The following is a 12,372-nucleotide window of genomic DNA, read 5'->3' on the forward strand; positions in this document are numbered from 1 at the left end:
GGGTTAAATCCCATAGAGCTGATGCTCTGACTCCAGGCTAGAGGGGCCCGGGAAGCTGGGGTCACTTCCTGCTCCGTCCCAGTCACCCTGAACTGGTCCCCGGGTCCTCAGCCTGGGATCACCCCTTGAGAAGGACCCCAGAGTCCTCGGCATCTAGCCCGACCCCCAAGGCAGGGCATTTAAGGGGTTAAGTCCCCTGGGGCTGGATTCTGCCTTCCGGCTTTTCCCAGACCCCAGAGCCGTGAGTTGGGGACGCCTGGGTTCCAGGGGGGTGGCCTGGAGGGCCCGGGACGGCCGCCGGGGAACAATGGGGCCCGGGAGGTGGGGGCCTGGCGCCTGGGCCTGAGCGCGCTCCCCCCGCCCCTCGTCCCCCCCCCCCCCGGGGTAGGGGTGGGGGCCCGGGGCAGGGGGCCCTGCGAAGCTGGAGGATTCTGGGAAGAGCGTGAGGGTCTGGCTGTGGGGGAGGGGGAGGGCGTGAGCATTCTGGGAAGAGGGAATTCGCCCGGCGGGCCGGGGGCTGGGGCGCTGCGAGCCGCACTTCTGGAAGGAGCCTGGCAGGCGCTGGCGGGAGAGCCGGGAGCCTGGGTGCCAGGGGGGCCTGGGGGGCAGAGGGGAGGATGCCCAGGCTCTGGACTGGACGCCGGAAACAGGGGCGCTGGGAGCAGGTGGGGCAGAAGTCCAGGTCTGGCCCGGCGCAGGCGTCGGGGGGCCAGGGGCCCGCTGCCTCCATGTCAGGGTCACCCTGGGCCGCTGCCCGCGCCTCGCCGGGAGGCCACCTCGTCCTCCCTCTGCAGTGGGGCCCTCATGCCGCCCGAAGCCCCAGGCGCTCGGCGCCAGGGCCTGGGTGGGCTCCAAGTCTTTCCACTTTCATACAACGTGTCTGCCTTGCCATTAACCCTTTCTCTTCTACTCTGGACGGGAGTTTGAGTGGCTCGAGCAAATCAAGGAACATGAGCTCTTACCTGACCTCAGCAAGCACAGCAGGATGTCCTTCCCGGCCTCAGAACAGCCAGGCAGCCCCCATGGGGCAGAGGTTCCTGCTTCCACCTCCCCAAAGACTCAGCGATGGCTGGGGGTGTGGGAGGTAGAGTCTCAGCCTAAGAAGCCGCAGAGACGTGGAGGTCAATTTACTCCCCAAAGTCTTCACTCCTACCGCCGCCCCCACCCCCTGGGTCACCTCTGCACGGCCCCTGCCCCTCTCCTGGTCTTGCCGTGGCACCCTCGCACCACTGCCGGTCCCACAGCCGCCCCAAGCCCAGGCCCCACCCAGGGACTCTGTTAAAGACCCACGTGTTGTGGGAAGTCCTCCCAGCACTTAGCGCCTGCCACCCTGTTCCCTCATGCTGGGATCATACCAGCTTTCGAGGGGTGACAGCTGACTGTTTTACCAGGGGACCCCTCTGACCACTCCTGTCACATCCTTGGGAACACACTGACCTTTAAAGCGTTGGACCAAATATGTCTTCCAAGAGCAAGGCCCATCACGCTCATCGGCTCATCCTCCCGTCACGCCACACAATGTCAGAGGGCCTGTTGTGTGCCAGGCCCCGTCCTCAGCCCGAGGCACGGCACCAACCAAACGGGACGAGAGGAGCAGAGAGAAGGGGTGTGGGGCTTGGAGGTCCGGGTCACGGGAGGCCTCCAGGAGGAGCACACTGAGTTTTGAGCGGAGGCACAGGTCATCCAGCCGTGCCACCGGCTCCGACGCCGCCTCTGACCCCCAAGGAAAGCTCTTGGCCCCAGGGATTTCTCCGCCCCAGTCTCGAGGCCCGCGGGCGTGGCCTGCGCCCTCCTCGCCGCCCGTCTGCTTCGCGCAGCCCGCGTTTCTGAGTTTCCCCCGCCTCCTAAGGTCCTCTCGCCCTCGCAGAGGCCGGGTCCGGCCAGACCCTGCCCCGAGCCTGCTCGTCCATCTTGGCCCTGCCACTTCCCAGCCCGAGACCTCGCAGTCAACTCCTCTCCCTGGGCCTTGGTTTACCAATCTGGAAAGTGGACTGCCTATGCCCTGGGCCTCCTCACGGGCGCGGGGGCCTGGGTGAGGTCAGTGAGGACCCCGCGGGCCCTGTGTCAGCTGCCGGCTGCTCTCCACACCCGCCGGTTCTCCTCCTGTCCCTACTGAAGCTCCCTGGTGCTTTAACTGCCCCCAGCCTGGTACTTTAACCGCCCCTGGCCTGAGGGCCTGAGCCTCTTCCTGTGTTAACTGGAAAGGGCCCCCTGGAGAGCCCCTTTTCCCTCGGGACATCTTGGTGGTTACTTTTTTTTTTTTTTTTAACCCTTTAAGTGCCCCAGGCAGCCTCAGTTCGCTGGGACTCAAAAGGGAAAAGTTTATTGGTCTCAATTAGCAGCCCCATTAAGGAGGAAAATTAGACTCTAATGAGCTTTGTCTGATTAACAAAATAACAAGTTTCCTGGGCTCCTTTCCCAGCCGCTGGGCTTCCGAGTGGGGGGTGAGCACGCCCTCCCACCACCCCGCCCCTGGGTGTTAGGTACCCCCTAGCCTGGGTTCAAAGGGCTAGGACTGATGAGCTTTTAATTGCGCTCTTAGATTCCGCTCTGCGCTTTGTTGGGATCGCAAGGCCTGAAACAAGAATCAGGGCTGGCGGGGGCGTAGTGAGGACCTGAGCCCGGGAAAGTGGGCAGGAAGGAGGCGAGGCTCGCCTGGGGGGGAGTCAGGGCCGCGCAGCGGGCGCGGGCCGGGCCTGCAGGCAGCCCCATCGCGCTCATCTCTCCTTCCCAGGGCCCCTGGAACCCTCCGGCAGTCCTGAGCCCTGGGATGGAGCCCGAGGCGGTGCTGTGGGGCCCGGAGCTGCAGGGTCCTGAGCAGAGCCCCAGCCATGCTCACAGAGGTGAGGGCACGAGAGGGACGAGAGAGGGGCCCCGCCCGGGGGCGACCCCAAGGGAGGGGAGAGCGCGGAGCCCGCGTCCTGCGAGAAGGCGGGGGCTGGAGACTCCCTTTCTCCCTGTAGGTGCTGACAGTGGGAACGAGGAGGAGGGCTCTCAGCAGGAAAATTCTGGGGTGGAGATCATCTTGGGAGATCCAGCTCCAAGCCCAGAATTCAAGGACCCGCCGGAGATGCCCCTGGAGGGGCCCTCGCCGGAGTCCTCGGTGCCCCACGACCCCCCAGCCTCCCTGGGTCACCCCGACCCCTTGGACCACCAGGCCCCTCTGGATGCCCCCGCCCCCGAGGTGGTCCCCACCCCGTCTGACTGGACCAAGGCCTGCGAGGCCAGTTGGCAGTGGGGGACCCTGACCACGTGGAACAGCCCCGCGGGCGTCCCGGCCAGCGAGCCGAGCCTGCGCGAGCTGGTGCAAGGCCGGCCGTCGGGCGCCGAGAAGCCGTACATCTGCAACGAGTGCGGCAAGAGCTTCAGCCAGTGGTCCAAGCTGCTGCGGCACCAGCGCATCCATACGGGCGAGCGGCCCAACACCTGCTCCGAGTGCGGCAAGAGCTTCACGCAGAGCTCGCACCTGGTGCAGCACCAGCGCACGCACACGGGCGAGAAGCCCTACAAGTGCCCCGACTGCGGCAAGTGCTTCAGCTGGAGCTCCAACCTGGTGCAGCACCAGCGCACGCACACGGGCGAGAAGCCGTACAAGTGCACCGAGTGCGAGAAGGCCTTCACGCAGAGCACCAACCTCATCAAGCACCAGCGCTCGCACACGGGCGAGAAGCCCTACAAGTGCGGCGAGTGCCGGCGGGCCTTCTACCGCAGCTCGGACCTCATCCAGCACCAGGCCACGCACACGGGCGAGAAGCCCTACAAGTGCCCCGAGTGCGGCAAGCGCTTCGGCCAGAACCACAACCTCCTCAAGCACCAGAAGATCCACGCGGGCGAGAAGCCGTACCGCTGCACCGAGTGCGGCAAGAGCTTCATCCAGAGCTCGGAGCTCACGCAGCACCAGCGCACGCACACCGGCGAGAAGCCCTACGAGTGCCTCGAGTGCGGCAAGAGCTTCGGCCACAGCTCCACGCTCATCAAGCACCAGCGGACTCACCTCCGCGAGGACCCCTTCAAGTGCCCGGTGTGCGGCAAGACCTTCACGCTGAGCGCCACGCTGCTGCGGCACCAGCGCACGCACACGGGCGAGCGGCCCTACAAGTGCCCCGAGTGCGGCAAGAGCTTCAGCGTCAGCTCCAACCTCATCAACCACCAGCGCATCCACCGCGGCGAGCGGCCCTACATCTGCGCCGACTGCGGCAAGAGCTTCATCATGAGCTCCACGCTCATCCGCCACCAGCGCATCCACACGGGCGAGAAGCCCTACAAGTGCTCCGACTGCGGCAAGAGCTTCATCCGCAGCTCGCACCTCATCCAGCACCGGCGCACGCACACGGGCGAGAAGCCCTACAAGTGCCCCGAGTGCGGCAAGAGCTTCAGCCAGAGCTCCAACCTCATCACGCACGTGCGCACGCACATGGACGAGAACCTCTTCGTGTGCACCGACTGCGGCAAGGCCTTCCTGGAGGCGCACGAGCTGGAGCAGCACCGGGTCATCCACGAGAGGGGCAAGGCGCCCGCCCGCCGCGCCCAGGGCGAGGCCCTGCTGGGGCGCGGGGACCCGGCCCTGCCGCCGCCCGGCGCCAAACCACACAAGTGTCTCGTCTGCGGCAAGGGCTTCAACGACGAGGGCATCTTCATGCAGCACCAGAGGATCCACATCGGAGAAAACCCCTACAAAAATTCAGACGGCCTCATGGCCCACCCAGCCCCCAAACCGCCGCAGCTCAGGCCCCCGAGGCTCCCCTTCGGAGGGAATTCCTATCCCGGGGCCGCCGAGGGCAGAGCCGAGCCCCCGGGGCAGCCCTTTAAAGTGCCCGAGGCTCAGGAGGGCTTGGGCCCGAGGCTGGGGCTGCTCTCCTCCAAGTCCTACATCTGCTCGCACTGCGGAGAGAGCTTCCACGACCGCTCCGTGCTCCTGCAGCACCAGCTCACCCACGGCAGCGAGAAGCCCTTTCTCTTCCCTGACTATCGGATTGGCCTCGGGGAAGGGGCGGGGCCCAGCCCCTTCCTGAGCGCAAAGCCCTTTAAATGTCCCGAATGCAAAAAAAGCTTTGGCCTCAGCTCTGAGCTCCTGCTGCACCAGAAAGTCCATGCAGGTGGCAAACCCCAGAAGAATCCTGAGCTGGGGAAGAGCTCCTCGGTCCTCCTGGAGCACCTCAGGAGCCCCCTGGGGGCCAGACCCTACAGCTGCTCAGATTGTGGGGCCTCCTTCCCCGACCGCGGGGCCCTCGGCCGGCACCAGGAGACCCACGGCCAGGAAGAGTCCCCCAGGCCCGAGGACCCCCTTCCAGAGCCCGCCACCCTGTCCACCAGCCCGGAAGGTGACGGGGAGGCCCCCGCCCCCGCAGGGAGCAGCAGCCACGAGAAGGGGGAAAACCCCCAAACCCCCTTGGGAGAGAAGCCCTACATGTGCCCCGAGTGTGGGGACGGCTTCACAGAAGTCGCGGCCCTCCTCCTCCACAGGAGCTGCCACCCGGGGGTCTCCCTGTGAATGGGTCTGGAGACCGGGGGGCCTCTCTCTGCTGAGAGGAACGCTGGATCCCCAAGAGAGTGTGCGGGGAAAGGAGGAAGACCGGGTCAGCATAGAGAGAGTGAGGCTAGAGAACCCTGGGGGAGCCTAGTGCTTTTGCCTCCTGACGAGAAGCCCTATCGGGTTGTTGGGGGTGGGGGAGGGAGCCACTTATAAAGCAGTAGAGAAAAACTGTTGGGTTAGAAACCCTATAAATACGTAGGAGAAAAAAAAGTCCTTTAAGTCTGTAGCAGAAAAAACCTATAAACTATAGTGGATAAAAGCCCTATTAATTGTAGGAAGAGGTCCCAATATGTCTCTAGACAACCCTATAAAACTGAATCAAAATCTTCGTGCAACTATAGGGTTGGAGAAGTGCAGGGAACACAGGCCCGGCATGGGCTAGAGGAGTGGCCCGCAGAAGGTGCTGGAAAGCCTCCCATGAGCCCGCTGCCCGGTGGCTTTCCCGCTGGGGCCTGGGAGGGAGTCCGCCTCCCAGCAGCCTGGGACAATGACGCTGGGGACAATGCTCAGCCGGGCAGCGGCGTGGAGACTGGGCGGAAGCGGAAGGAGACGACGGGACACAGGAGAGCTAACCCGGGAACTAGTGAGAGAAAGGCCAGCTCGTGGTGTCTTGGGGGTGAGAGGCCCACCTGAGATGAATTTCGTGTGTCAGGGGAGGGGGCCCAGGGAATTCCTTATCAAGAAGAAACCAAAAATGAGGAAGGGGAAAAAAATGTTTTTACAGCAAGTCTTTTTAAAGAGCGACGTTTGGGGTGCAGAAAATCTTTCAGTGTGAGAATACCGGGGAACCGCCACCAACGCAAGGGGAAGCGTGGGGAGGGCTGTTAGACGGTTCTGAGGAAAGCCAGCAAATCCCGGGCCCCCGCGGCCTCCCCTTTTCCAGAAGCTTGTTAAACTGCAAGTGCAAGCCAGAGCCCAGCTCAGGACTCTCCCTGGCCAGGCCGGCCCCTACCCCGGCCCAGGGTGGAAGGTGCCACCTGCCAGGTTCTCAGGCTCTCAGGGCTCCCTCAGGAGGTACCCCTGCACCCCTGGCCGCCAGTTTGCTGCGGTGGCAGCCTCTTCCCTGCAGCCTGTGCTCGGTGGAGAGGGAGCGCAGCTGCTAGTCAACCTCCAAAGAATAAAGCGTTTCAGCGACGCCAGGCCTGCGGGGTCAGGCCTCCCTGACTTCTCTTCTGCCGTCTAGCAGAGCCGCCTGTGGGTGCTCAGTGGCCCAGGGACAGCAGGGCGGCAGGCGCCGGAGCTTTCATCAGCCAGGCGCTCCTTGGTGCTGTTCGCTGGGCAGCTGCGGGCAGTGGTGGGTGTCCTGACACCCCACAGACTGAACCGGGGCATCCTGCAGAGGGTCCGGAGGCCTGCGCACCTTCCACAGCCTGCTACCGGGGCGAGGCGAGGCGGGGACGGCCCAGCCCGGTGCTGGCCTTGCAGAGGGACAGATCCCACCCCCTCAGCTCCTCTCCTCCCCAGCCAGAAGAAAACGGAAGGAACGAGAAACTCGCCTCCCCTGCCAGGCCCGTCTCCTGTCCTCCCGCATCACCCAGTTGCCCGCCGTTGTAAACCCAGCCAAACCCACTGTCACAACTGGGTGCACGTGGCCGGGAAAAGAGACTGCTGCCCTGAAAAATGGTTGGAAGAGCGAAAACTTTTGAGAGAATCACCTGTAACAGGAATCCTGCCCCCGAAAGCCCTCAAGGATGAAGAGGACTCTGTCCAGTGCTGGGTCTGAAGGGAAGTGCCCACTGAGCCCACACTGGCACCAGCGACGCACCAGGGTGAGGTGGCCCTTCGAGGATCTCATCCCCAGAGAGGGTGGCCTGGGCTCCTCCACAGCTGCGCAAGAGACCTCTAGTTCTATTACCTTCAAGTTCAAAAGGTGAAGGCCCTTCATCCCCCATCTTTCCCGCCCCCGAAGGGAAGCCCCTCAGATGGAAAGGATCAAATCTAGGACATTGTCGGAGAAAAATGCCAGGCCTCCTGGGGAGAGGGACAGGACGGGCCTCGTGGGCATGGGGAGAACGCTGGTACATTCACAAAAAGCCCCCACCCAAAGGCCAGGCAGGAAGGCCGCGCGGGGAGGCGCCTGCCTGCTGAGCCTCTGCCAAAAGGGACTTTGACAAGGGGGTGTCCCCTGGAAGACTGAGCACGAGGAGATGAGTCCTCCAAGCCTAAGCAGATCCCTCCCTCCCCAAGATGGAAGCAGAAAGAAAGCGGTGTTGTAGAGCCAGCCCCCAGTAAAGCTAGGCAGGTGCGCTTGGAACAGGAGGGAGGGATCTGTCCCCAGAAGAGTCCTGTGGGGGAGGCCCCTGGGGCTGAAGCTCAGGGGGTGCTCAGTGTAGTCGGAGGCCAAGGGTCGGCCCCTTGAAGAGTAGGGTGTAGCTTACGTAGTAGGATGCTCGCATGCCGTAGGGATGGGTGAGGGCTAGAGGGCTCGGGTCCGGTACAGAATGGCTGGTTTTGACACGATTCCCAAGGATCTGGGGTTTCAAAGTGGGAACAGGGCAGAGTGGGAGACCTCTTGGGTGCGGCCTGGGCTCTCTTGCTTCCACCTCCTCCTCCAACTCCTTCAGCCAGGTGCTTCCCCTCCCCCCAGAGCGGGCCACGTTCTGTTGGGAGGACCTAGGCTGGGAGGGGTGCGGGGCGGCAGTGCTCAGAGCCCCTCTGACCCGCTCAGGCAAAGGCCAGGAGCTGTGGCACTTGCCCCAGAACTGAGTCTGGAAGGCACAGCGGCGCCACCCCCGCTTCTCCAGCTCCACAAGGCCCCAGGCCCCACACAAGGCAGCTTCTGGGAGTCATTGGTGAAAGCAGAGGGGAGAGTGGAAACTGCACTGAGCTTAGGGTGAAACTTGAAACTGCTGTGGATATGAGGTCAGATGGGAACTCTAAAGAACTGGGCATGCGTCCTAATGGTGGGGAAACTTGAAACCGTCACAAAAAAGAGGTGGGGTTCCATGACACCCTCTCCAGAGGTGAGCAGCCCCCCAGATTCCTTTGCCCCTGTTAGGGCAGCCCCACTCGCCTGAGATGCCCCCCTAGAGTGAAGAGAAGGCCCCACCTTTGAGTGTTGTGTGTCAATACCAGTGTCGTGTCACCGGTGTTCATGTTGATTAGTTGAAGAGAATAAAGGGAATAAGATTTCCGAGGTGTGTTGTCTTCCGTTTTAGCCTGGAGCAAGCTGAAGGCGCTTGCTCTCTCTCAGAGCAGGGCCCAGGCCTAGCCCCAGGCCATCCTTGTACCCTGTCCCAAAGGCCCTAGAGTCCCCATTCAGTGCCTCCTGGTGGGAGGCTGAGGGGGTTGTGACGTTTTAAAATCCATACATTTGGGGGAAGGGGAGAAACCTGGTGAGATGCTGGCAGAGTCAACAAGCTCTTGTGGGTGCCTGGCTTCTGGCTGGGTGGCTGCCCGCTGACGCACTGGCCACCTCAGACTCAGCTGGGCAGCCCCAGGGAGGTGCTGTGGGCACCAGGCCTGTGCCCTGCCCAGAGCGCCTCAGAGGAAAGCCTGTCCTCTCAGGTTATAGTTCCAGAAGCTGGTAGCTGCCTCCCCTGCTTGACCTGGGTCCTGGGCCTGGCGCGCCTGTCTTGGCCCCTTTCTAGGTCCTGAGGAAAGGTGGGTGGAGACCTGGTTCATCTTTTCCACTCAGCCTGGGGGCCTTCAGGGTGGAGCGACTGAGGCTTCTAGAAGGGCAGCCACTTGCCTCAGGTCCGCAGCAAGTCAGGGCAGCCAGGACAGGCCCTGTGCCTGCCGCCATCGCCCACTGGGCCTGCCAGGGCCGGCCCGGGCTCCGCACTGTCTGCACCCGGTGGGGCCACTCAGGGAACCCTCAAAGCCAGGCCTGCCGCAGCGCCACCTCCTGGGCCCAGGCCTGGCCCTGCCCCCCAACCCCACCCTGAGGTCAATGCTTGCCCAGGCCTGTCACCCGGCTCTGCTGGGTCCCGACCCTCTCCGTGCCCCCCAGGGCCAGGCTCACTGTCCTTCCTTCCCATCGCCCACCTGGAAAGCAAAGGCTGGGCCAGAGAAGGGAGGGGACTGGTAAGAGCACCTGGCTTCCACATCCCCTGCGTTCCCAGCGCTGGGGGCCCGATGGTACAACGTGATGGTCCCAGTGCCCGATGAGCCCTCAGTCAAGTGAGGGGATCACAGAGAAAAAGCAGGCACCAGAGCACGGTGATTGGTTCAGAGGCTGAGAGAAGGAACTGCGGAGCTGAGATGGTGAGGATGGGGCAGGAGGTGGGGAAATTTGATGGAGGAAATCACCTGAGGAACAGGGGTCGGGGTGGGGGGCTGGGCAGGGGATTGTGGGATAGCAACACTAAAAGCAGAAGCCAGAATGGGGAGCTTTCTTTTACTTTTTATTTTGAAATAATTTCAGACTTGACACAAACCCCATACAGAGCAATACAGATCATTCCAACATAACCCCACACCCCCAGAAAGGCAAATTTTAAAATTTTGCCACCTTTTCTGTATCATTGTCTAAATCTGTCATCTATTTTCTGAACACTTGCAAGCAGGTTGCACACATCACAATCCTTCAACACATAATTCTATGTTCGTTTCTTATAAACAAGGATATGCACTTACGTGATCACCTTAAGTGCAGTTAAATTCAAGAAATTTAACACTGATATGAAGCTTACATTCTATATTCCAATTGTTTATGTCCCAATAAAGTCTTTTTGAGCCTCTCCTCCTCCATTTTTAGATTCCACCCGGAATCACTTCTTGCATTTAATTGTCATTATCTCTTTAGTTTCTCTTTAATACATATATGCAAATCTTCCCATCCTGACTCCCCCAAGCATACATTCAGCGGGATGAATCACATTCACACGGTCGCAGTACCCTGACCATCATCCATTACTAGAACTTGCCCTGCACTCCAAACAGAAATGCTACACTCGTTTTACATTAACTCACCACTGCCCCTGCTCTCCACTCCTGGTAACCTGTACTCCACTTTCTGAAGAGTTTGAATACTCTGATATTTTCTTTGTGGTTACCACAGCACTTACATTTAACATCCTAAATCTGTAACAATCTTGTTTCCTTTGATACCAACTTGACTTCAGTGACATTCATCAACTATGTTCCTATGCCCCTCCACCACCCACCTTTACGGAGTTGGCGTCACAAATCACATGTCTATACATTATAAATCTAAAACCATTGTACTCTATGCATTGGCCTTTTAGGACCTGTAGGAAGTAAATAATGGAGTTACAAATATACTAGTACTCGTATTTCTGTTGACCTGTCATTCTCTCTACTGGAGATCTTTTTTTTGTGTGGCCTCAGCCAATTGCCTAGCGTCCTTTATTTCCAACCTACAGGACAGTTTAGGATTTTCTGTTTTTTTTAAGATAAGGTCTCCCCATACACCCCACCCCTGTGATAGCTCCTTCATCTTGCTCATTGTTTTTTGCTCGTTGTCCACTGCTTGTTGTCTTTGTTTTGGTTTTTTTATTTTTTTGCTTTTTTCCTCTGTTATTTTTTTTAGGAGGCACTGGGAACTGAACCTGGGACCTCCCATGTGGGAGGTGGGCACTCAACTGGCTTGAGCCACAACTACTTCCCAACCTTTAGGATTTCTCTAGGGCCTGACTAGTGGTAACAAAGTCCCTCAGCTTTTGTTTCTCTGTGAACGCCTTAATTCCTCTTATTTTTGACAGTTTTGTCAGATACAAAAAAAAATTTTTTTTGAGAGGCACCAGAGATTGAACCCAGAACTTTGTATGTGGGAAGCAGGCACCCAACCACTGAGCTACATCTACTCCCCTGATACAGCATTCTTGGTTAGCAATATTTTGCTTTCAGCACTTTGTCTTCCTACTCTCTTGTTGCCACCAAAGTATCTGTTGAGAAATCAACACTTAAGCTTATTGAGGCTCCCTTGTACGCCACACGTTGGTTCTCTTGTGGCCTTCAGAATTCTATCTTTGCCATCAACAGTTTGAATATAACATGGCACACTGTGGATCCATCTGGGTTTGGAGCATCTTGTTTGAGAAGCCTTGTGATGTGCTATTGGGGATGGCATCTTATTTCCCCCATGATGGGTGGTGATTTTCCAGATCTGGAGCTCGTGAGAGACCTCAGCTAAGAAAGAGTTGGGCCTTAGCAACTCAACGGTAGCCAAGGTGGTGGATGCATACATCCAGGGAGGAGGCAGAGTAGAAGGGAGAGGCCTAACCTGGGGGACCAGCAGGAGATAGCCAGTATTAGCAGCTGGGGAGCAGAACCAGGAGAGTGGAACACCCCAGAATTCAAGGGGAGAGTTTCAGCGTCAAACGCTCATCACACCCTGGGGCCTTCACAGCCAGCAGCCCTAGTTCTTGCAGAATCGTGCAGCTTCGTTACCAAGGCCAACACCTGCTCATGCCCAAGAAGCCAGCCAAGGTTGGGGATGGTCCAGCAGAGCTTTGGCCTGCCCATCCCAGAGGCCCAGGGTATCAGTCACTGAGGCTACTGGGGGCCTGCAGGGGTCAAACTCCTGGGTGGAGGGGCGTTACCAGCCCCTGGAGTAGATATTCCAAACAGTAGACAGGATTGTGGTAAACCAATGTTTATAGTTTCCTCTTCCACTGCCACTAGTGCTAATTTACCACCACTGAAACTCTGGGGTCTATAAGTCACTCCCTTGGCCTCAAAAAGCTTTTGAAAATGGTTGGACCCTAACCTACTATTTGGTTTGAAGATCCACCCAGACTAGCCGATCGTGAGGGAAGATGGTCTGGGAAGCTTTTTTTGTCTGTACGGGCATTGACTTAAGGAGCCCGCGCAGAGGTAACTCCTGGGAAGAATGCCCAGAGGGATTGGCTGACCTCGGCCTGGCCCCGGGCCGC

At 59.6% G+C, this 12,372-nt stretch overlaps 1 protein-coding gene across 2 annotated transcripts in view; it reads left to right on the forward strand.

Moving 5' to 3' along the window:
• Window positions 1–8,666, forward strand: part of ZNF629 (zinc finger protein 629) — a 30,343-nt gene extending 21,677 nt beyond the window's left edge. Inside the window, exons 1-3 of one of the 2 annotated variants that reach the window (XM_004479397.3) lie at window positions 55–241; window positions 2,735–2,843; window positions 2,964–8,666. In XM_004479397.3, the coding sequence (XP_004479454.1) occupies window positions 2,771–2,843; window positions 2,964–5,491 (2,601 nt within the window). In that variant the 5' untranslated portion in view covers window positions 55–241; window positions 2,735–2,770 and the 3' untranslated portion in view covers window positions 5,492–8,666. Of the gene's footprint in view, window positions 1–54; window positions 242–2,734; window positions 2,844–2,963 lie in introns of those variants that run through there. The other variant, XM_058286049.2, reaches the window with a different exon arrangement.
• Window positions 8,667–12,372: the final 3,706 nt, after the last annotated feature.

Source organism: Dasypus novemcinctus, chromosome 23 (assembly GCF_030445035.2).
Source record: "Dasypus novemcinctus isolate mDasNov1 chromosome 23, mDasNov1.1.hap2, whole genome shotgun sequence".
NCBI classification, from domain to species: Eukaryota; Metazoa; Chordata; class Mammalia; order Cingulata; family Dasypodidae; genus Dasypus; species Dasypus novemcinctus.